Source organism: Leptonychotes weddellii, chromosome X, assembly GCF_054177405.1.
Source record: "Leptonychotes weddellii isolate Sample4059 chromosome X, ASM5417740v2, whole genome shotgun sequence".
NCBI lineage: Eukaryota > Metazoa > Chordata > Mammalia > Carnivora > Phocidae > Leptonychotes > Leptonychotes weddellii.
The window spans coordinates 88,996,565-89,019,682 of record NC_138385.1 but is presented as its reverse complement, the minus strand read 5'-3'; the positions used below and the strand labels follow the sequence as shown (position 1 = coordinate 89,019,682).

At 40.7% G+C, this 23,118-nt stretch overlaps 1 protein-coding gene across 1 annotated transcript; it reads left to right on the top strand.

Annotated features, from left to right (window-relative positions):
* The first annotated feature begins 60 nt into the window (after positions 1 to 60).
* CXHXorf58 (chromosome X CXorf58 homolog) lies at positions 61 to 22,613 on the top strand. The gene is made up of 9 exons (XM_031038347.2): positions 61 to 260; positions 3,465 to 3,600; positions 4,632 to 4,731; positions 6,583 to 6,677; positions 7,317 to 7,428; positions 13,396 to 13,527; positions 18,935 to 19,164; positions 21,364 to 21,526; positions 22,063 to 22,613. The coding sequence occupies exons 2-9, from the start codon at positions 3,485 to 3,487 to the stop codon at positions 22,237 to 22,239; spliced, it is 1,125 nt and encodes a 374-aa protein (XP_030894207.1). The 5' UTR covers positions 61 to 260; positions 3,465 to 3,484; the 3' UTR covers positions 22,240 to 22,613.
* Positions 22,614 to 23,118: the final 505 nt, after the last annotated feature.

Sequence of the window (23,118 nt, the reverse complement as noted above, 5' to 3'; positions counted from 1 at the left end):
CCTGCGCCGACCGTTGCTAGGCGGCAGGAAAGCGCCAGCTCAGTGTGGGCGGCACGCGGGGGCGAGAGGAGGGAGGCGCCAGGCTCCTAGCCGCGCTGGGAATCGGCCTTCGCTACCGCGATTGGGCGCCCAGCGGCGTGGGCTGGGAATACTGTGCGCCGAGGCTGCCGGGCGGGGGCGCTCAGCTGGTCTCAGGCATCTTTGAAAGTCTTACAGCCGGAAGCTGACGACCCCTGGGACCTGGAATTATCTCACAAAAGGTTTTCAGATTTTTTTTTTCCGTGGGCTGGAAGTTCCTGAGGTTTTAAATGTAATCTAATTTGCCATATCCTTTAGTCTCGAAAGGCCCTGACCCTCTCTGGGAATCAAATGTCCCTTAATACTACTAGAAAAGGTAATAATGAGAGTGATGATCTAATTAACAGGAATACACTAACAAAACACTAACACCGTGTTTACTATGTGCTCAGCTCTGATCTAAACTCCTTACACAGGGCGCCTGGGTGGCTCAGTTGGTTGGGCGACTGCCTTCGGCTCAGGTCATGATCCTGGAGTTCCGGGATCGAGTCCCGCATCGGGCTCCCTGCTCAGCAGAGGGTCTGCTTCTCCCTCTGACCCTCCTCCCTCTCATGCTCTCTGTCTCTCATTCTCTCTCTCAAATAAATAAATAAAATCTTTAAAAAAAATAAAATAAACTCCTTACACATATTCATCTAATCTTTCCAACAACCCAGGTAGGTGAGTACGATTATTCTTCCCAATCTAGTAGATGAGGAAACCGAGGCACGGAGAAGTAATTTGCACGAGGCCACACGGAAAAAGTGGGAACCCAGAATCCAAACCGAGGTAGTCTGTCTTTAAAGCCTGTGATCTCACCTAAATAATTGTTATACTGTCTCATAATGGGGGTATGCTTCATATTTCGATCTGTATTACACGTCCTCACCCCCATAGAAAGTGTAAATTCATCCAGGCGGGCATCCAAAAGATTTTGGGGGTTTGTGTGAGGCCGCATCGCGCCCTCCAGCCAAAGACCACTAGGAACACATCTATAGTTGAACAAGTTGGGTTTATTATGCCTCACTGCTGCAAGGAAAACACACAACTTGGCACAGCAGGGCATCTCAGTGAGAGGGTGCTAGAAAAATTTATTATAAGATTTGGGCTGGGGCTCCTGGGGTGGCACAGTGAGTTAAGCATCGGGCTCTTAATCTCAGCTCAGGTCTTGATCTCAGGGTCGTGAGTTCAAGACCCCCGTTGGTCTCCACGCTGGGCATGCAGCCTACTTAAAAAAAAAAAAGATTTGGGCTTTGGTTAGGTAATTTGGGGGCGAATTCAAAGAAGCCAGGCTTTGCTCTGGTTTGGGTGATGTTAGGAAGCCAGGATAGTATCAAATCCCAGCTGTGAGTGCCAGGCCAACTCCCACATGTTAAGGGCTGCTTTTCTGTTTCTCAAGAGAATTGTATATTCCAAGCCATCCCTATCCCTATCCTCAAGGACAAATATTGAGAAGACTGAAGGCTCTGCATTTGTAATGGAATGGCACATGTATATAAAAGAGTGAAGTATAGTGATAAATTAGGGCAGGAGCTCTTAAATTTTTTTTAAAGATTTATTTATTTGAAAGAGAGAGAGCAGGGGGAGAGGCAGAATGAGAGAATTTTCAAGCCGACTCCCCGTTGATCCCATGACCCATGAGCTCATGACCTGAGCTGAAATCAAGAGTTGGATGCTCAACCTGACTGAGCCACCCAGGCGCCCCAGGGCAGGAGTTCTTAATTCAAGGGGTATATGAACTTAGATGGGGAAAAAAATTACAACTTTATTTTCACTCATCTCTAACTGAACTTCAACATTTCTTTCACTTATAGTGTAGGCAACAAAGCACAGTGGTATCAGCAGTACCTGGGACTTAGTCACCAGTAGAAAGCACAGATACTTTCATACAGTGTTACAGTCATGGCAGACTTCTGGACATACCATTTCTGCTCATTAACCACCTCGCAAGTACAGTAGTTATTAGAGCGCTCATCTTATTTAACGCCTAAAGAGGACAGATTCCTGTAATTTTGTTTCTGAAAATATTTGGACAGTGATTTCAATATAGAGTCCTTTGTGGTCCTATGTGTTTTATGTTATGCATTTATAAAATGTAATTCTTAGGAATCTGTCCATAGGGGTCCATGGCACCAGAAGAAAATGAAGAGCCCCTGCTTTAGTAGAAGAGACTAAGCAGTGACTAAGAATTTGTGAACTGCATCCAAATCGGCGTAATGCATCAAAGGATAGAAAACCAAAGGTGGAATCAGTACAGTTAGTACACACCCTCTCACTTTACCATGGAGAGAACTGAGGTACCAAGAGGTTAAGGAACTTGCCCAAAGTCTCACTGCTGTTCCATGATAACACCAGGACAGGGCGCCTGGGTGGCTCAGTTGGTTAAGCGACTGCTTTCGGTTCAGGCCATGATCCTGGAGTCCCGGGATTGAGTCCCGCATCGGGCTCCCTGCTCAGCGGGGAGTCTGCTTCTCCCTCTGACCCTCCCCCATCTCATGCTTTCTCTCTCTCTCATTCTCTCTCACAAATAAATAAATAAATAAATAAAATCTTAAAAAAAAAAAAAAAACCAGGACAGAAAGCTCTTAGACAAGCATGTAAAAATTCTCCACTCTCGCTGGGCATGGAGGATTCCATAGTTAGCAAGATGCTTCTGGCCCTCAATGAGCTTGGTGGGGTGACAGCCAAGAAAAATCATGACATGAGAAGTACTGTGAAAGAAAAGCATGTACGGTATTACGGGACCTTGGAGACAGGGTGAACAGTTGTTGAAAAAGAGAGGGTGGAAAACTTCAGAGAAGAGGCATCAAATAGCTGGGGTCTTGAAAGATGAATAGATGTTTGCTGGCGGTAGGGAAGTCACTCCAGGAAGAGGAAATGGCATGATCAATGGCACAGAGTTGAAAAACTTTGGCTGATTTTGGTGAGAAGTTCTGGTTCTCACGGAGTCTAGAGAGGAATGCTGGTGAAAGTTGGTATTTTGATATTTGAAAGAGTGGACCGTAGATTGAGAAAAGTCTGGAACACCATTCTAAGGAGTCTGGACTTCAGTGTGGAGGAAATGAAGTGTCCCTTAAAGATTTTAAGCTGGGGAGTCAGAAAGCTGGATTATTGCTCTACAGAATTAACTCGAGCTGTGGTGTGGAGGAGGACCAAGAGGACACAGAGACTGAAGACTGGCGGACCAGTTAGAAGGCTATGGATAGATCCACTTGTCTTTTCCATGTCCCTCAGAATATTTTTAGTACCTAAAGCATGTAAACTGTAAGCAACATTAACAGATCCATGATGCCTGCCTTTGTAACGTGTTCTGGAATTAGCTCAACATTCATATGGCACTTGAGTCTTGTCCAAACAGTGCAAGAATATAGATTATGACCTCAAATGCTGAATCTGTGTACTTTCAGAGCACTTCATCGTAAGGAATATGAAGGGTTCTTCAAAGGCATCAGTTACTGGTGTTCCAAAATCAGATAATCCACGCTCAGGAAAAGACTACAAAATGCATCTGTCAAATATTGGAAAGAGAAAGGCAGTACAACAGTAAGTAGCCATCTTTCGCCCTTTATCATTTTCCACTACTGGTCAGTTTCCATACCGTGTTTACCCAGCTAACATCAAACACTTCTTGTTTTGTAAATTAGAGGGTTTTTTGTGTGTTTTAAAATTACTTTTGAACTGAATAGTAATTATTATAATTATAGTATTTCATAATTTGCAAAGCATGTTAACACACATTTCTTTGATTCTGACAACTCTGTGAAGCAGTCTTATTATTACATTTTATAAGTGAGGAAGCAGCAACTGGGAGAAGGTAAGTGATTTGCATAAGGTTAAACGGCTAATAAATGGCATCAGCGATGATTTAAAGCTTTGTTTCCATATGTCAGGACTTTTCTACTCTACATCTTATAGTCTGCATTTTGCCAGCCAAGGGTGACATTATACAGGAGTATCTACCTCTCTTTACATGTAGCCCTGTGAGGGGCAAGGATGGGATTGGGGGCTTTTGGAGAGGGTGATCCCTACAATCTGCTAGTGCTGAGATGTGATCCAAAGTAAGATAATTCTCTGACCTGACTGGGATGAGTCTGTTTCAAGCGAAGATTAGAAAAAGGAGTTTCTTTTTTTAGGGCCTGGTTGTCTGTTCCCAGAAAAGAATTGGACCTACTGTAACTTTGAGTATTCTACATTCTATTTTCATAGCACTTGGACTAGTTGGACAGTGTTCTTAAGAACTAACTATAATGGAATCATTTTAGGTCATGGATGTTTTTAGAAAGCAAATTTGTCTCTTCTTACATTTTTAGTTATATATGCCTTTTGCTGATAAAGTTTTAGCCAGGACTTTTTTAATCCCAAGGGAAATATTCTCAAATATCTTGTATCCTCATTCTGACTGGATTCTGCAAATGACCAGTTCCAATTACCACATCCAAATGTTCTTCATTAGGTCAGTCTTAGGGTAGGGGACGGGAGGGTGCAGGGGGAAGAAGCATAAATTCAGAGCTCCCCAAGATTTTAGGAAAATGAAAACTACTTCATTAATGTTAACCTCTTGTTTTTCTTCTCAGAGCTAGTGAAGATACTTCAGCTCAAAGGATCCAGAGAGCTTGGTTATCTCATATGGACAAAACAATATTTCAACTCCTAAAGCACACAGTTTGTGCGGCGGTATGTATTTTGCTTTTTGTTTTCTCTGACAGATCTAATTACTTATAAGCTAAAAGGTCTGTTAAGTGAAGATAAAATACAAAACCTTTTTTATCTCTTCTATTTGAATCTAATAATAGTGCATGGGGTTCTGGGATTGCTTCTTTGGTTAGCCCTAAATGAATATTTCTGGATTTATTTGTAAATAATGTAGGTGACTGTTATTTCTTTTTTCTGAAACCAAAATGATGTTTTTAAAAAATTCAATTTCTTATTTGAAGATGTGGGACACTGATCGTCCAACAAGAAAAATCTCTGAATTAAAAGTGCCCTTACCTTCACCCAACAATTTCACTTCTGGGAATCCGTTATACAATATATGTACAACTTCATTGCAGTAACTTCTGGGAATCCGTTATACAATATATGTACAACTTCATTGCAGTATTGTTTGTAATAGCAAAGAAATAAACCATATAATGTCCAACAGTGGGATGCTGGTTAAATAAGTGTTGGCGCTTTCATGGTGTTAAACCTTGCAGCCTTGTATGTGATTCTACAATACAAAGATAGCTAAGATATCTCATTAATGAAAAAGGCAAGTATAGAACAGTATGAATAATATGGTCCTATTTAAGTAAAAGAAAAAAAACCCCTAAGGTGCACAACCCCTCACTTCCCCCCCCCCCCGCCAAAAAAACAACTCTGGCAATGCTAGCAGAGTATAGAAAGCTTTCCTTCATATAATATCAAGTATTCTAATAAAATCACCTATGATTATAATAGTTTATAATTAGTAATAGCCACATTAAGGTAATTTTAGCAGCTCTGAAAAAAATCATGAAGTCTGAGCAGTATGTACACTTCTTCACCATCTGACCCACAGACCCATTTCTGATGCCAGTAAAAGCAGAATACCTCAGAGAAAACCCACTCAGGTAAATAGGTGACATTTCAGGTCCATAACCCATTGTCTTCACATACAGAACTTGCATTTAATTATCATAATACTGGTTTTGTTATAACTTTAGATGCTTATAATAACAGAAAGAAGGAAAATTAATTCTTTTTTAAAAATCTGTTATCCTAACACTTCAAGTTCCTACCTGACATTAATAATGATTTGTCATTTTAAAAGCCCTTTGGTGTACATTTTTATGTGATTGTCATAGGCATAAAGGTTGGCAGGGTCATGTCGTGGGGCTTTAGAGTCAAAGAGACCTATGTTTGCATCCTGGCTTGTCCACTTACTACCTGTATGCCTTTGAATAAGTTACAGACACTCCCAGAGTCTCAGCCTGCTCATTGGAAGGATGAGAATGATAATATTTGAATAATATTGCTGAGTTGCAAGGATTAAATGAGGTTATGTCTATAAGGCATGTAACAGAGTGTGTGGTATATAAAAGGTACTTAAAAGCTAGTAACATTACTATTATCTTCCTCATTTTACAGTGATGATTCATTCAACATCAAATACTTGCTCAGCAAGTATTTGGAACACCTGCTGTGTTCCAAGGACTGTATTAGATGCTAGGCATACATGGTAAAGAAGAAAGACATGATCAGTACCTTCATGCAGCTTACAGTCTAGTAGAAGACACAGATTAGTTCATAGTTAATTATAATACATGGTGGAAAGTGTTGTCATAGGGAAAGAACAGTGGTCAAGGAGGGACACCTACTCCAACTTGGAAGTAACTGACTCAGGGTTACACAGTTGATAAATGGAAGAGCCAAGACTAGAACCCAGGTCTTCAGAACTCCAAGCCTGGTATACGGTTCACTTTACCATGCCACCTCTGTTATTCTCAGTAAATTACATCTGGGCTGGGTACCATTTTCCATTTATAGCATCATCATCTATTTCAGGAATGTTGTGTGACACATGAAATACTGAAGAAAGTGAGCCCCTTAGAGGCTGAGCTCCTGAAAGATCCTAGCATGAAGTGTAAAGTTAGATTCAGGTAATATTTCTATGCTAATTTATTTCAAGAAGCACCTGTTAAAATGAAGAAACCTTAGAAATTTATTTTCTCAAGTCCTCATACGTTTTCAGGGTATAATTACAGAGTAAATGTGTTATTCTTATTTACATTTACTTTTTCTTTTTTTTTTAAGATTTTATTTATTTATTTGAGAGAGAGAATGAGACAGAGAGAGCATGAGAGGGGGGAAGGTCAAAGGGAGAAGCAGACTCCCCGCTGAGCAGGGAGCCCAATGCGGGACTCGATCCCGGGACTCCAGGATCATGACCTGAGCCAAAGGCAGTCACTTAACCAACTGAGCCACCCAGGCGCCCTCTTATTTACATTTATTATGTGAGGAAACTGAGGCATGACTCTTGGGCCAAAAGTTGCCTTGAGAGTGGCTTATCTCCCATGATGTGTCCAGTGTGACACGTGAATGAGAATAATTGTGAGTGCACCACACTCCACTGTGGCTCTTTCATCTCTGGAATCCATATCATTGCCCATTCGTTCCGTGCTCTGGCAGAGCCTTTACCCTGCATGCAGGAAACTATGGGAACTATCTGAAGTATAGGAGGAGAAGTAACTAAGCCCCAAGCCTGATGCCAAATCACTAATTTTTGGTCTTTATTTCAGATTTAGTGGTGAAACATTTCCACCTTTCATCGTATTTAAAATTTTTCTTCATACTGAAGGCCATGGTAACAAGTATTTCAGCGGAAAAAGATTATTTAAGCCATCAAATGAGGTGATGTTTCATGATGTATATTTTATGTTGCTTTATTTTTTAAAGATTTTTATTTATTTATTTGAGAGAGAGAGAGAGATAGCGACAGAGAGCATGAGCGGGAAGGAGAGGGAGAAGCAGGCTCCCCACTGAGCAGGGAGCCCAATGCGGGGCTCCATCCCAGGACCCCGGGATCACAACCTGAGCCAGAGGCAGATGCTTAACCGACTGAGCCACTCAGGTGCCCCCATTTTATGTTACTTTCGCTTCTTAACATCTATATAGTATCTGAATTGCATTCAAAGTGGACAAACTAAGTGTTTTCACCATTAAACGGCCCAGCAGCCAGGTAGTATTTTTTTTAATCATCATGTTTCAGGGTGTCTCTGTTTATTAGCAAAAAAAAAATATTTGGAATGAATTACTTTTAGAGGCCCTTAAAAATACTCATCACTTTTCTTTCTATTTAATTTTGGTTTGTTCATGAGAGACTCTTAACTATGGGAAAGAAACTGAGGGTCGGTGGAGGGGAGGTGGGTGGGGGGATGGGGTAACTGGGTGACGGGCGTTAAGGAGGGCACGTGATGAGATGAGCGTGGGTGTTATATGCAACTGATGAATCACTGAACTCTACATCTGAAACTAATGATGTTCTATATGTTGGCTAATTGAATTTAAATTAAAAGAAAAAAAATTAAATTTTGGTTTATTAATAATGGACTAAAGTGGCCCATTGGTCAGGGCTTTTAAATTATGCAGGACATTTGATGCAATTTTATTTTAATGACATTTTATCATGGTTTCTTTGATTCTGGTAGCATATTTAGAAAAAAAAGTGTGCTGGACTATGGATTGAAAATGAACTTTTCAAACATTTATCCTTCTTTATATGATTTCTCATACTTTTAAGTTTCATATATATTTACCATAATTGTGTCTACAGCAGAGGAATCAGCTGAGAATCTTGTTAAAATTTTCTGGTTCATTAGATCTGGGAAGAGACCTGAGATTCTGCATTTCTCACCAGTTCCACGGACCCCACTTTTAATAGCAAGGCTCTGCATGCTACTACAGTGTAGGTTTTGCTCCTTTGGCCCTTAAACGTGACTATAATTGAGGGGGAACATGTGTGCATTCTCGTACTTAGCCTTTTATAAATCATACATCAAAGGTTATTTTCCCGTAGCCTTCTGGAGATATTTTACATGAAAAGTATGGCCCATCCAAAATCATCAGTAATGGCACGTGTTCAGGATAGACCACTCAGCCTGGGAGTTTCTGATCAGATCCAGGATATACAGCATTTATTCTCTGAAGAATATTAGAAAAGAAAAAGAGACTGCTTTTCTCCGTGTTCTCAGACAACATCAGAGAACATTTCATTCAGTTTCAGAATATATCAAATGGACTCTGTGTTTTCATATGGAATATGGTGTTCTGGAAACATTAGTATTCGTTCATTTATATAGAATGACTTCACATGCAAAAGTTGATATTTATCCTACGCTCAAGGAATAAATTCATGCCACATTTATGTACAGAATAAGCTTATCATTCCTATAAAATATCATCAATTGTTGCTTTTCTGAGATTGCCTGATGAGACTGTTCCAGGAACAGAAATTCTCCTGGGTCAGCTCCTGGTGGCCCCTACTGTCTGCAGGCCGGAGCAAATGAGAAACTTTAAGGCTGTGACTGGAAAGGACTGTGTGTATATTAAAACTCATTAAAATGCTGTATAATAACTTTAGTTTTTATTTAAATTACAAAGTGACTGTTGGGAAAAAAAGAAATAGCACAGAGATTTTTAAAAAAGGAAACTGTGCCTCATGCCTTTCTTCTCTGTGCTGTGACTTTCACTCATCTGGAGTGAACACTGTTAATAGTTTACTGTGTATCCTTCATTTTTTTTTTGCCCATAAAAATGCTCACACAAATATGTTCTTTAAAAATTTTTGTTCTTATTATAAAAATGTGGTAACACTGTTTAGTTTGAGTTTTTCACTAAACATTCTGAGAGGATTTAAATGATGAGAACATGAAAGAACAGATTAGGATTCCTTTTTCAGCTTTGTAACAAACTGGTAACACTTGGATTCACGGTTGATAGAAAACCTGTAGGAGAATTTTTCTCACTATAAGTTTGCATCAGTCCTTTGAATGTAGAAATTGTGTGTTGAGCAAACTGATCCAACTTTCCTAAGTTCACTTCTTTCTCTTTTTTTTTTTTAAGATTTTATTTTTTTTTAAGTAATCTCTACGCCCATCGTGGGGCTCAAACCCACAACCCCAAGATCAAGAGTCTCACAGTCTACCGACCGAGCCAGCCAGGAGCCCCCACTTAATTCTTAGTATGAAATAAATAAGTCAGTTTTAGTTCAGACGTGTAATTTAAGTTCACTGATGAACACAGTTTTGTTGTTGTTCTGTCTTTTCCCTGGTTCTTACTTCCAATTCTAGTTTCATTTCCTTATCATTTCCCAACAGTATTTCTCAAGTATTTACACACACACACACACACACAGTAAAAACAAGTGAAAGGACATAGAATAGCCTAAACCGCTTTAGAGAAGAAGAACAAAGGTTTCCATTACCTGACTTCCAGGCTTAAAAAGCTGCAGTGATCCTGACAGTGTTGTGATGGCTTAAAGATAGACATGTAAATCAATGAGATAGAATAGGGAATTCAGAAATATACGCACTCATAGGTGATCAGTTGATTTTCATCAAATGTACCAGGTCAGTTCAAATGGTGCTAGAACAATTGGATAGCCATGTGTACAAAAAAGAGATCTCGTTTCAGTTACCTACTTCGATGATCTATTTTCAGAGCAATGCTTATTTACAGAGGGTTGTCACTATAGTTCATCCTCCAGCTATATTTAGAATATTCTAAAGCCTTGCTACTCAGTGTGGTCTACAGACCCACAGCACTGGCATCCCCTGGAACTTATTAGAAATGTGGACTATCAGCCCCCACCCCAGACCCACTGAATTAGCACCTGTGTTTTAACAAGACCCCCAGACGATCCTAGGCACAATATAGTTTGACAAGCACTGTCATAAAGGTGCCCCCCACCAACACACACCGTGGCCTGGAATGCCTCCGGGTAATCGACAGTTCTGAAACATTAATGTCCAGCAACCATTCGTTTAAAGTGAAGATCCCTGTTCTTTTTGAGGATTGGGCATTTATGTAAAAAGGAAAAACATTATTATTAATAATAGCTGCCCTTGGGCGCCTGGGTGGCTCAGTTGGTTAAGCGACTGCCTTCGGCTCAGGTCACGATCCTGGAGTCCCGGGATCGAGTCCCGCATCGGGCTCCCTGCTCGGCGGGGAGTCTGCCTGTCCCTCTGACCCTCCTCCCTCTCATGCTCTCTGTCTCTCATTCTCTGTCTCAAATAAATAAATAAAATCTTTAAAAAAAATAAAAAAAAAATAATAGCTGCCCTTATTGAGCACTGTCAAGTACTGTGTTAAACATTTTGTGGGCATTATCATTTAATTCTCATAAACTCTAGAATGTAGATTCTGTGGCTGTCTTCCGTTTGAAAAGACTGAGTCACTTGCCTAAGGTCTCACAGCTAGAAAGGGAAGGAACCGATATCAAAACCCAGTGATCCTGATTCCAGAGTCCGTGCTCTTAACCACTCTTGAGTCAGGAAGCCTGCTCAATATGTTCTCTTATACGGCCCCCTGATAACTCCAGTGAGGTACATGTTATTCCCATTTTTGCCTGTGAGGAAGCTGGAACTCGGAGAGGCTTGTCAGGGCCAGAACTGAGGCTTCTGTCCGCCGCCCTGTGCCCACTTCGCGGTTGAAACAACCCCAGCAGGTGTGCTGCTTTCATGAATTTGGAGCCCGCATATAACTGAACTGCTCCAAACCAGGAAACTCGGTGCCTGTGCAGGGATATTAGTTATTGCTACCTTCGCAAGTGAGAATTTCCAGCCGGGCGGGGAAGTGACTTGAGATAGTAGAGTAACTTCACGAGCGCAGGTGTGGATCTAGGCCAGCACGGAGCTGCAGGCCTGTGGGGGCTTCTGGGCCACAGTGATGCTAGGTATCGGGGGAGGTGTCAAATTTAGAGATGCCCCCCTTTGACCTTTTGAGTCACCCACTAAGAATGGAACCTGCCTCTTGAATCCTAGCCTGATTGGCGGCTATCCTGGGCTCCGTGCCCAGTTTCCGCCCTTCCCTGTCACCTGGGGCTGGGCCCTTCTTAACCATCCCTTCCGACCCAGAAGCACTTTCCTGAAGCTGGCCATCTCCAGCAGATGCCGGAGAAAGAACATCCTGGCCGTTGGAGGGCAAACTTTTTTCAAGCCCCTGTCGCAAGTGGGCAGCGAGCCTGCCCCACGCTGCCAGGCACAGGGATTTTTTGGCTGGATACCGGGATGGGCCTGACACAGCTGAGCCCTACAGCTGAGGCACTGTACAAATAAGGAAACTGGGGCTTGGAGAGGTTGTGGGTGGTGGCTGAGGGGAGTAGAGTGGGGAGGGACTGACAAGAAATACCCTTACGGAGTAACTTGAGCTAAAGTAAAATACAGTTATAGCTAAAGAAATTCTCAAAGCAGAAATTGTACAGTTTTCAGACGTGTTCTCTGTACAGTTTATTTGCTTTTACCTTTGGTGTTACTGTGAGAATGGTTAATGAGAGCCCACAGGAAATTAATTGCAAGAAAGCATAATGGAGACACGTGCCAACACTGCCTTCTCTTTAAGATGCGTGCTGTGTGAAGAAACTAATGAAATGGAAAACAAAGATGATCTGCCTAAAGGAAGGTTCATCACATAAACAGTTTCTGTCCCTTCAGTTTAGTGCATTAGGAATAGAACTACAACCATTTGAGTATTCTTCCATTTTCCATGTGTGTCCATGTTCAAAGCTTTGGAATTCGAAAAATAAATAAAAAAGGAATAGTCTCAATAACAAAAGTAAAAATGAAATGGAAAATACATTCAGGCTCATTCTTGTATTGTGTGTTAAGTAAAAAGAACACATTCCAAATTTCGATCTCATCTCAAGTGGCCTCATATCAGCATTATAACCTGGAGTTCCCATGCTTTCACAAATACACATTCTGAGATACAAAGGGGAAGAGAAACTGATCTGGAACCCAAAGGTATTTGAATTTTCATCTAAGCCAGTCTCCCTTCTCATAAGCATATACTTTGTGGCCAGAAGCACAGATATGTAATATAAATATGTGTTAGAAGAGTCAGCACATACTTATGGGGGGTGGGAACGAGGGTGGGGAGTACTTAAGTCTCTACTCACAGTCTATGTATAGCTCTTAGCAAAGGATGGGCATTATGTGAAAGGGTATGGCACAAACAGGGCCAGATGAGATTTGGGCCTCCGTATTTTCTAGCATTCGTCTACCTCTGCCCTATCAGGGGGCTGTCTTTGAGTACAAAATGCCAACATTTCAGAGAGAAAAAAAAAATGCTTTGCTACTCTGGCCACAGAGAATGAGGTCTGAAGGAGAGGGAGGCAATCTGGACCGTACATGTTTCCATTTGGGGGTGAGGTATTAACTAACACATAAAAGAGAGCTGGCCTTAGGAACACCTTTCCCTGCAGTTCCTAAGGCAACCTATTTAATAACCAAGGAAGCTTTCTCTGCCTTGACAACACGAATGACGCTAGAGATTTGTTTTGTTGAGGGAAAAGAATGTTTTTTAAGGGGGAAATAACCAGATTTTTAAAACACTGTGGTTCTCTGAGGGTTGTAGAGTCAGCTACTCCTCCAGCTACATTTTAAAACTATGTATATATGGTTATGGAAACAAATTTTAAATGGTTTAAAAACTCCTATACAATCTTTTCTTTGTAAATACGGTCTTTTTATTGAATAGCAAGCTGCTAGGAGAAAGGAACAATATTTGATGTATTTGTCAGAAGAAATATGTAAAATATGCACTGATAATTGTTGCTATTATACTACTGTTTTAAAGGTCTGTTTTCTATTCTCTTTATAGGGAGTGGCTGATGCTTGCAAAATGATGGGGGAAAAGAAGTTTTACCATCAAGTTATGGAAGATGAACATCTTTTCCAGAAATTCAAAATAACTGATGAAATAGATATTGTCACCCTGAAAGATTACATGCAAGTAAGGAATTGAGATTTAGATATTAGAAACAACAATTTAAAAAAATCTTCTGGGGGTATCTGGGTGGCTCAGTCGGTTAAGCGTCTGCCTTCGGCTCAGGTCATGATCTCGAGGTCCTGGGATCAAGCCCCTTGTCCCGCTTCTCCCTCTCCCTCTGCCCCACCCCCCTCATGCTCGCTCGCTCTCTTTCTCTCTCTCAAATAAATAAAATCTTTTTTAAAAAATAATCTTTTAAAAAGCCTCCTGACCTTGTCCTCCAAGAAGAAAGCTTCATTCATTTTTTTCACTATAGAAAAATACACACAATATAAAATTTACCATTTTAAATGGTACAATTCAGTGACATTAAGTACATTCACAATGTTGTGCAAACACCGCCACTATCTAGTTCCAGAACCTTTTTGTTGCCCCAAAAGGAAACCTCACATCTATTAAGCTGTCACTCCCCATTCCTCCCCATCACTCCAGCCCCTATCAACCACTAATCCGTTTTCTGTCTCCTTGAATTTACCTATTCTGGGTAGCTTGTATTAATGGAATCATATAATATTTGGCTTTTTGCATCTGGGGAGTGATAGCTAATGAATGTGGCCTTTCTTTTGGGGGCAATAGAAATGTTTTGGAATTAGTAGTGCTACTTTTAAAATGGTTAAAATGGTGAATTTTATATGATGTGAAATCAAGTACATGGTTTTGAAAGAGTGTATGATGGAGATTTGACCTAGTAAGGAAGGGTTCTATTAATATTTGGATTATAATTTGGATGCTTTGTGCTACAAGTGACAGACTCCCAACCACAAGAGGCTTAAACAACAAAGGACGTTTATTGTCCCATGTCAGAAGTCCACAGATAGGTGGGTCCTGGGCTAGCTAATGCAGCAGCTCAAGGACATCAGGGTTCTGGGTCAGCTTCTCTACCGTGCTTCACATGGTGACAAGATGACTATCACATTCTTAACTTCCTTCAAAGGCAGGAACAAGGGGACTCTGAAGCATCGTTTTCCTTTTTATCACAAGAAGAAAAATCTTTGGGGGTACTTGGGTGGCTCAGTTGCTTAAGCATCCAACTCTTGATCTCAGCTCACGTCTTGATCTCAGGGTTGTGAATTCAAGCCCTGGGTTGGGCTCCACACTGGGTGTGGAGCCTACCTTAAAAAAAGAAAAAGAAAAAAGAAAAATCTTTGCCAGAAGCCCCCAACAGACTTCCCCTCAGGTCCCATTGGTCAGAACTGGATCACATACTCCCCCTAACCTAATCACTGATAAAGGGAAATGGGATCATTTTCCATGATTGACTTAGAACAATCATGGTTCATGTGCTGGGGCCCTCCTTCCTGGAACATATTGCTGTTCCATACTTGAAAAAAAAAAAAAAAATCCGGGCTCTGGAGGCAAGGGAGAAGTGGGAAATGGTTGATGGGCAGGCAATCAACAATGTGTCACAGCGTCAGTCCGGGGCTGAGCAGGTGTTGCGCCCCAGGCAGAGGCTCTGTGGCAGGAGGAACTGCAGGGCCCGAAAGCAGGTCTGTGGGGTAGAGAAGAGGGAGCAGAAGGTTTGGTATGTAGGCAGCCTGGAGGGCTGGGAAGAGAGCATCAGGCAGGCCTTTTGACCACAGCAAGGTGTTTTTCTTTTTCTTGATCCTGTGTGCAAGTAGAAGCTGATGCTTCTTAATGGGTTGAGAAATGAGGTGATCTAACCTAATGAGTGGAGAGATCTGTCTGGCTGCAGTGTAGGGAATGGATTAGAGGATAGCAAGAGCCTTCTCCTAGTTTGGATGTGCCTGCTGTATCTCAGGAGAAATGGCGGTGTCTTGGTGGAGGGCTGTGAGGCTGGAGACACGAGAGGTAAGTAGAGAGTAAAAGCAGTGAGCCCTGGTGACAGACGGGGGCCAGCTAAGGAGAGGTGTCCAGCATGGCCCCTAGGTTCCTGGTTTGCATAACAGGCTGGACAGCAGTACTAAGTCACGAAACTTAAACTAGATACCTGATTAATAATAATAGCAAATGCTCAGTAGTGCCAATTCCTTTTCTTCTCATCACAACCCTAAGAGGTAGGTACTATTATTACCACCATTTTACAAGTTCTAAAGACGCAAGAGATCCCAAAATTCTGGCTCATAATAATAATAATATATGGCCTTAACTGTTCACTCAGTTGCTTCATTGTGACACATGAAGTTAATGCAGTGCCTTAGAGACTCCCAATTATGCTTTATTTCCTTTAGAGTCTTAACCTGGAAAATGAGGGGATTGAACCAGGAAATAAGTAGCGCTTGGGGATGCCAACTATCTTTGCTAAGGACATGGGTCACATACTTGCAGAGTGTGACTATGCCAAGAATTGGTGTCATAGGAAGAAGTCCCAGATAGACGTGTTGGGAGAAAGAAACTTGATGATTGCTGACTTTTTTTTTTTTTAAAGATCTATTTATTTATTTGACAGAGAGAGACACAGCGAGAGAGGGAACACAAGCAGGGGGAGTGGGAGAGGGAGAAGCAGGGAGCCAGATGCGGGGCTCAATCCCAGGACCCTGGGATCATGACCTGAGCCGAGGGCAGATGCTTAACGACTGAGCCACCCAGGCGCCCCAGATGATTGCTGACTTTTATTGAGCCCCTTATGGAAACAGCACTGTTGTTGGCTCTTTTAAAAAAAAAAAAAAAAAAAAAAATTATTTGAGAGAAAGAGACAGAGAAACAGAGCACAAGCAGGTGGAGGGGCAGAGGGAGAAGCAGACTCCCCACTGAGCAGGGAGCCTGACACGGGGCTCCACCCCAGGACCCTGGGATCATGACCTGAGCCGAAGGCAGAAGCTTAACCGCTTAACTGACTGAGCCACCCAGGCGCCCCTTGTTGGCTCTTTTTGTGCATATTATCTCCTTTAATCTTCAAGTGTGTAAATTATGTGACCCTTTAACAGATGAGAACAATGGAGTTTAATAAGATTTTTAAAAACTTGGGGCACCTGGGTGGCTCAGTCGTTAAGCGTCTGCCTACAGCTCAGGTCATGATCCCAGGGTCCTGGGATCGAGCCCCGCATCGGGCTCCCTGGTCCGCAGAGAGCCTGCTTCTCCCTCTCCCTCTGCCTGCCGCTCTGCCTATCTGTGCTCTCTATGTCTCTGTCAAATAAATAAAAACTAATGATGTAATGTATGGTGATTAACATAACAATAAAAAATTTAAAAAAGAAAAAAGAAAATCTTTAAAAAAGATTTTTAAAAACTTGCCCAAAGTCACATATCTAAGTGCAGAGCAGGTCATTGACAGTTCTGAGATGTTTACTCATTTTACTACTCCACTCTCAGCAGGTAAAATATACAGGCAGTCCTCACTTTGTGCGGTAGTGCAGGGCCATAAAATGACCGTTCAGGGGCGCCTGGCTGACTCGGTCGGTGGAGCGTGCAACTCTTGATCTCAGGGTTGTGGGTTCAAGCCCCACATTGGGTGTAGAGATTTTTTAAAAATAAAATCTTTTAAAAAATGACCTGAAACCATGCAAACCAAACTTAATACTCAATGTGAAAAATCATGATTGTTCCATGCCTTTCAGAAAAATCTTGTCAAAACACTAAAAACTCTCTTATTGTCTGTTATAAATATATAGGAAAACGAGAAACAAAACATTTGTTATGCTATAATTTAAAACATTGGAAACATTGAGGAGGAAAAGTGTTTTATTTCTTCGTAAAAAACTTATCAACTGTAAATGTACTAAAAACCATTGAATTATATACTTTATATGGGTGAATTGTATGGGATGTGAATCTCAATAAAGCTTTAAAAAGCAGTGTATGAGGAGTAGTTTAAACAGTGCTTGCTTTCTTGTTCTTCTCATATAGCTTACAGTACATAGTGAGCATCTTTTCCATGCCTTGGTGAATTGTCACACTCCTAAGTTCGGATTACCTACCAACATTTTATCCTTTACACATTAAATGTGAAATCTCTCAAAGTTCCTGTAATGTGAAGAGTCTTTTTGTCAATGTCACTTCCTCTGGGACAGCTTCATCCTTTTCGTCACAACCACTTTCCTCATTTATGCTGCCAAGTTCACCTTCAGCATGTTCCTCTAGCTGCCCACCCTCAGTCTCTTGAATGATGGCCGTGTCAATATCCCCTCGTCACCTATTTCTTCTAGAACTCCCATTTACCTTTGATTTGAATTTCATTTCATTTTGGCTTCTCTTTTGGCCTATTCTTTTGATTATCTTTTATTTATTTATTTATTTATTTATTTGGTAAAATGGCACAGGGGTTTATCACTGGGAGACAAAGAGGTGATACAACTAAATAACAGATCTTCAGTGATGACCAATTGCTGACACTTTGGAGGAAGGGACATGATTTGTCACTCATCACCACACACATCTGTTATTTCTGTAGTGATCTATGGACTGGAGAGCTGTCAGCAAAGTTTGTACTTTATGCAGTTAAGTTATACTGGGGAAACTGAAATTTGAGACAAGTTGTTGGACTGGGCTTATTCAATCAAATGGTAGTAAGTAAAATTTGTGCATGCCTAAATGATACAAAAGAAAGACTCCTTGTATATGTGTGTGTGTGCGATATACCCTAAATGCCTAGCTGATAAGCATTGTAGATCCTCCGGCCCTATTCCTATGTCTTAAGTGAACATTTTATAAGGTTGCATCAATTATATATATTTGCACTTTAACATTCCTAATTTGATATTTTAAATTAAAAAAATAAATAAATATAAGTGGGATTTCTACAAAGCTCCAAATGAAAATCGTGAAATTCGCCACTTAGTACCAGAGGTGAACTCATTATTCTTTTTTTTTTTTTTTAAAGATTTTATTTATTTATTTGACAGAGAGAGACACAATGAGAGGGAACACAAGCAGGGGGAGTGGGAGAGGGAGAAGCAGGCTTCCCGCCGAGCAGGGAGCCCGATGTGGGGCTCGATCCCAGGACCCTGGGATCATGACCCGAGCCGAAGGCAGACGCTTAACGACTGAGCCACCTAGGTGCCCCGAGAACTCATTATTCTTATAAAAAGGTTTGTGCAAATGTCCTCTCAACCCAAGCATGTTATGAACAAGCACTACCAGGTATGCAGATCATGTATTTGGCATTAAAATGTTTATTCATTAAATAAAATAAAATGTTTATCATTAAATAAAGATTTAGTGAGTGTGGTACTATGAGCGTGATACTGCGTAATGAGGATCATGCCTTCTCGGGGGGGAGCTAAGTACACAGACAGCTAAAACATCAAGTAGTCAGGAATAAGCCATAGAAGAAAGTAGCTGATAAAGTTCAGAGATGGGATCAAGAAATGCTTTTTGGATGAAGTGACAATGGATATTTGAACCTTGGGAAATGTGTCTAAAAACATTCTGGAGTACCCACAACTGATCATTCTTACTTGTTTTTTCCATATAGTATTCCAGTCTCCTGGATGAGACCCCTGCATCTTCTGGTGGCAGAAATAACTACTGGCGAAAATTAAACCTCAAAAACATCCCCAGGACAATGATAATATATGACATAGTTGATTATGCAGAGTCTGGAATAATCTCAAACCGTCTACAAAAAGAAATGAAGTATCTATTACGGAGACCACAAACAGAAGAGATGCGTCAACACCAGCTACAGATTGTTTCTGAAGTTAGGTAAAAGTGATATTTTAATGGGGTCACAATACTAGGGGCATTTCTGAAAATGTTCACATTCTGCCAAATAGCTCATGAAAGATAATAATAGGGCATATGGGGAAAATAGGGTTGAGGCAGATTGCTCAAAATGTAGGCATCTTTGTAAACAGAGCACTAACAAAAAGGACAACTGGAACCTGGGGAGATAACTCGTACCACCAGACAGGCAGCTCAGGACGGCTGGAGGCCACCACAGCAAATATAAAAAATGCACAACGAGAGAGCAGAAACGCTGGCCTCTCTTTAATTAGAGCAGGCAGTGGGTACGGAGATAATGCAGATAGAAGTAGAGCCCTGGGCTAGTGTGGTTGCCTTTTAAGTGGACATGAGAAGCAGTGCAACCTGCCAATAAGCAACCCCCCCTCCCAAGGCAGGGAGCATGGGGGATGGCAGTCAGGGGGGACTGGGGGGTGGGGGGTGCCTCTGGAGAGAGAGCCCTAGATGCAGGTGCTAATTCTTGTTTTCATAAATACGGCCAAAAGGGCTCCCATTGCCTGTGCTGCACACAACTGAGGACCTTTTCCTTTTCTGCTGAAGGTTATAATTCTACTCTTGTGATTCCGGCTCCCCTTGCTGAGGACAAATTGCATATAAATTACAGTGACATTGTTCCCTTCTTTAGCAATAGCATGTGAGCCAATTCACATTATAGAAACTCATGTTGTAGCAAAATAGACTGTATTATGATCTGAAACAATACGGACAGAATATGACTCCTCCAATTATACTCCTTTTTTCTTTCCATTACAAGTCTCACCTAGCCCATCTTATTTACAAATGAAGCTTTCTTTCTTAAGAAAAAAGAAAGAGATAATCAGATTGAAGAGGATCTATTGGTAGTCTATTTCCACAGAGTCATATTTGAAATGAAAAAATACTCCTTTAGTACATGAAGACACTGGTCATCCACTGTCAGGCAAACACACTGGGTTTTTTCCAGGGCTAGAGATGAGTGGTGCTGACCCAATAATATAATTTAGCCCATATATTTTATGATCAAGGCTATACATTTGCCAGACAGATGGCCTGGTGTAGGGTGTCGTCTGTCATCATGAAATAGATTTTCTCTAACTCATCTATATAAGCACTGAATATAGAACTTAACCCTATTACCACCAAGGTCAAATAAATGATATAATTTTCCCTGCCACCATATATAACCCTAGGTTCCCTGCTGTTTGGACTCTTGCTAGTGATTATCTAAGAATGAGTCATCTGAAGAGCCAAATGAAGTAGCCAAATCCTAAATCAATTAAAGAGGGAAAAGTACTTTCTTACAGGTTTCTTTGAATGCAGTGTTAGTTTGGGATCTCCCAGGAGATCAAATATTTGGATATGAGTAGTCTATTTGGGAGGTGATTCCCAGAACCACTGATGAAAGGGAAACAAGGAGGGGCAGGCAGCCAAAACAGCGTGTGTTAGCAAACAAGTTACTTCTGCGGGTAAGTGGAGCTTAATCCCTTCTGGGAATGTCCACGCCATCGCAGAACGTGCAACTCAAGTTATCCTGCGGGGGCAAGGGAGTTGGGATATTTATACGCCGATGTACATCAGGCACTGGCTAAGGACTGTTTAGGAGGGGAAGTATTAATTCTCAGGCACTTTCCCCGCACATGGGCCCTTGTTTTCACAAGAAAGCTGTTATGCTGAGCGAGGCTGATGCTGGTGGTTGGAAGTTGGGCCTTTGTGCTTTGCAGTGGTGAGGCCTAGGGGGCTATGGGCACGACACCATCTGTATCTGATCCCAACACTGATAAGAACAGCTTGTTTTCTCAGCCATTATGAAATTTAACACCTTTTTGTGTTAGTATATGGTGTGTGTGTGTGTGTGTGTGTGTGTGTATAATTCAAATGACTACTACATGGTATTTTCCAGGAAAACTGATTTTAAATTGATACCGTGTTTTATAATTTTCATCATCATCGTGATCCACATCATCATTTTTACACCTTCATATGGCACAAATAAAGAACTACACCATATAATTTAAGCAGAAATGATAACTCTGGCCTAAAAACTTGCATGCAATATGGCTCCAGATACTGAGGCCTATGATCTAGTTGCTGGAAGATGCTTTAATAAAATTTGCAACTTGCTTTACATTTAAATGTTATTTGGTGCATTTTTTTCCTGTCTGTAATTCAAATCTTTTCTAGATGCCCTTCATCCTTTTCAGCTATCAAACCTTTATATCGGCCCTACCAACAGCAGAATCAAATGAAACATCTGGGTCGTCGATCCAAGCAAGCTCAAATGAAAGTTGAAAAAATGAAAAAAGCCTATAAGATGGCTAAAGAAAAAACTGCTTCCATGGGGATGGTAAGTTAAACTTGTACTGAATTCATTGTTTTGGACACTATTCAAACTGTAAGTCATTCTACTTATATAAGTAGAATTTCCTAATCTACAAGTTCAAGGCTGAAACACCTTTGGTATGTACTTGGATAGTATAAAGCTGTGTTCCTCTTGGTAACATATGTTTTAAAAATTCTTCAACAGTATGGCTGACCTGATAAATACCGGCTGTTTTGGCTCATCTAATATGAGGGGGCCAACAACAGTAGTCTCTCTATGTTGACACTGTTGATTCAGCACATCTCAAATGGTGCTTTTCTCAAAATAAGTCATTTCTATCCAAGCTTATTAAAAACTGTATGTGTAAAGTCGGCCTCAGTACATTCCGACATGGTAGGATATTTGCAACTAACATGTATTCACATATTGCTTTGTCATTTTTTTAAAATCTGCTGTAAATGTTTGGAGACAAGGCTAAGTATAAACAGCCAGTATAAAAACAGAAAGTAGTAAAAACCAAATGTAAAATCCTTTCCTCTTTTGTTTATACTTCTACCTAGGAACCACAAACGGACACACGAGGTACAAAGCAGCGACAGACAATCATCTTCTCTACCCCACCTTTTGACATCGTGAAAGTTGATGAGCTCATGCCAGATGAGGAATTGGAAAAACAAGAAAAGGAGTTGTTCGCCTGGTATCAAGACTTGTATATTAATAGTCCTCCGTCATCTTAATGTGTAGCTAACTGATAGAAAGCCAAATTATTTAACAATCTGCTTGTCTTGCTAATATGCATATTAAAGGAAAAGGAAATACATAAACAAGCCTTCAGGATGCTCTCTTAACCAAATGTGTGACCGATTTTTAAGCCCTTTTAGTATTACCATAAGTACTAATATTTTTTTACTGAGAGAATTTTAATCTGAATAATGATTTCTACTAGATGCCCTCGAATTAGCTGTATACGGTTTTACTCAAGAAATGATGAGTAAATTAGTCCCTGGAACTTTTACTCAATTTTGATTTTCCTTTGTTTTTAAAAACATCTGAACAGGCGTTGTTTAGCATAAATATTAGAATTCACAGAATAAAAGGCTATTCTTGAGTCAGCTTCCAGTGCCTTTTTTTTTTTTAACTGGCATGTCGTTTTTACAGAGCACTTTTTGATTGACCTATTCTGAATTATAATAAAACTAATACTGAATTCGTTACTACAGTAGGCGTGACGTAGCATACCTAATCATTATGGAGGATCGCAAGGACCTGGGGCAGAATGTCTCATCTGCTTCAATGCTGTATTTGGGTATTTTTCAAGTATAAAAATTGTTTTGAGTAATATTTATCAATCTCCTTTTGAATTGATTATTTTATTCCTGATACAGTACAAATTATTGATCCTTTTTTGTGATCTAGGCTGTTGGATTATATCAAACCTTACCAGGGACTATGATAATTAAACAAAGTGCATTCTTTATTGAACTTTAAAAATACAATTTTTTATTTTGGTTAACATGTAAGATATGGAGGTTGATTGCTGATTTAACTCAGGCAAGCAGCCTATAAATGGATCTCGTTCTCTGTAAAAACATTCTCTTAAATGATAAGGAATATTG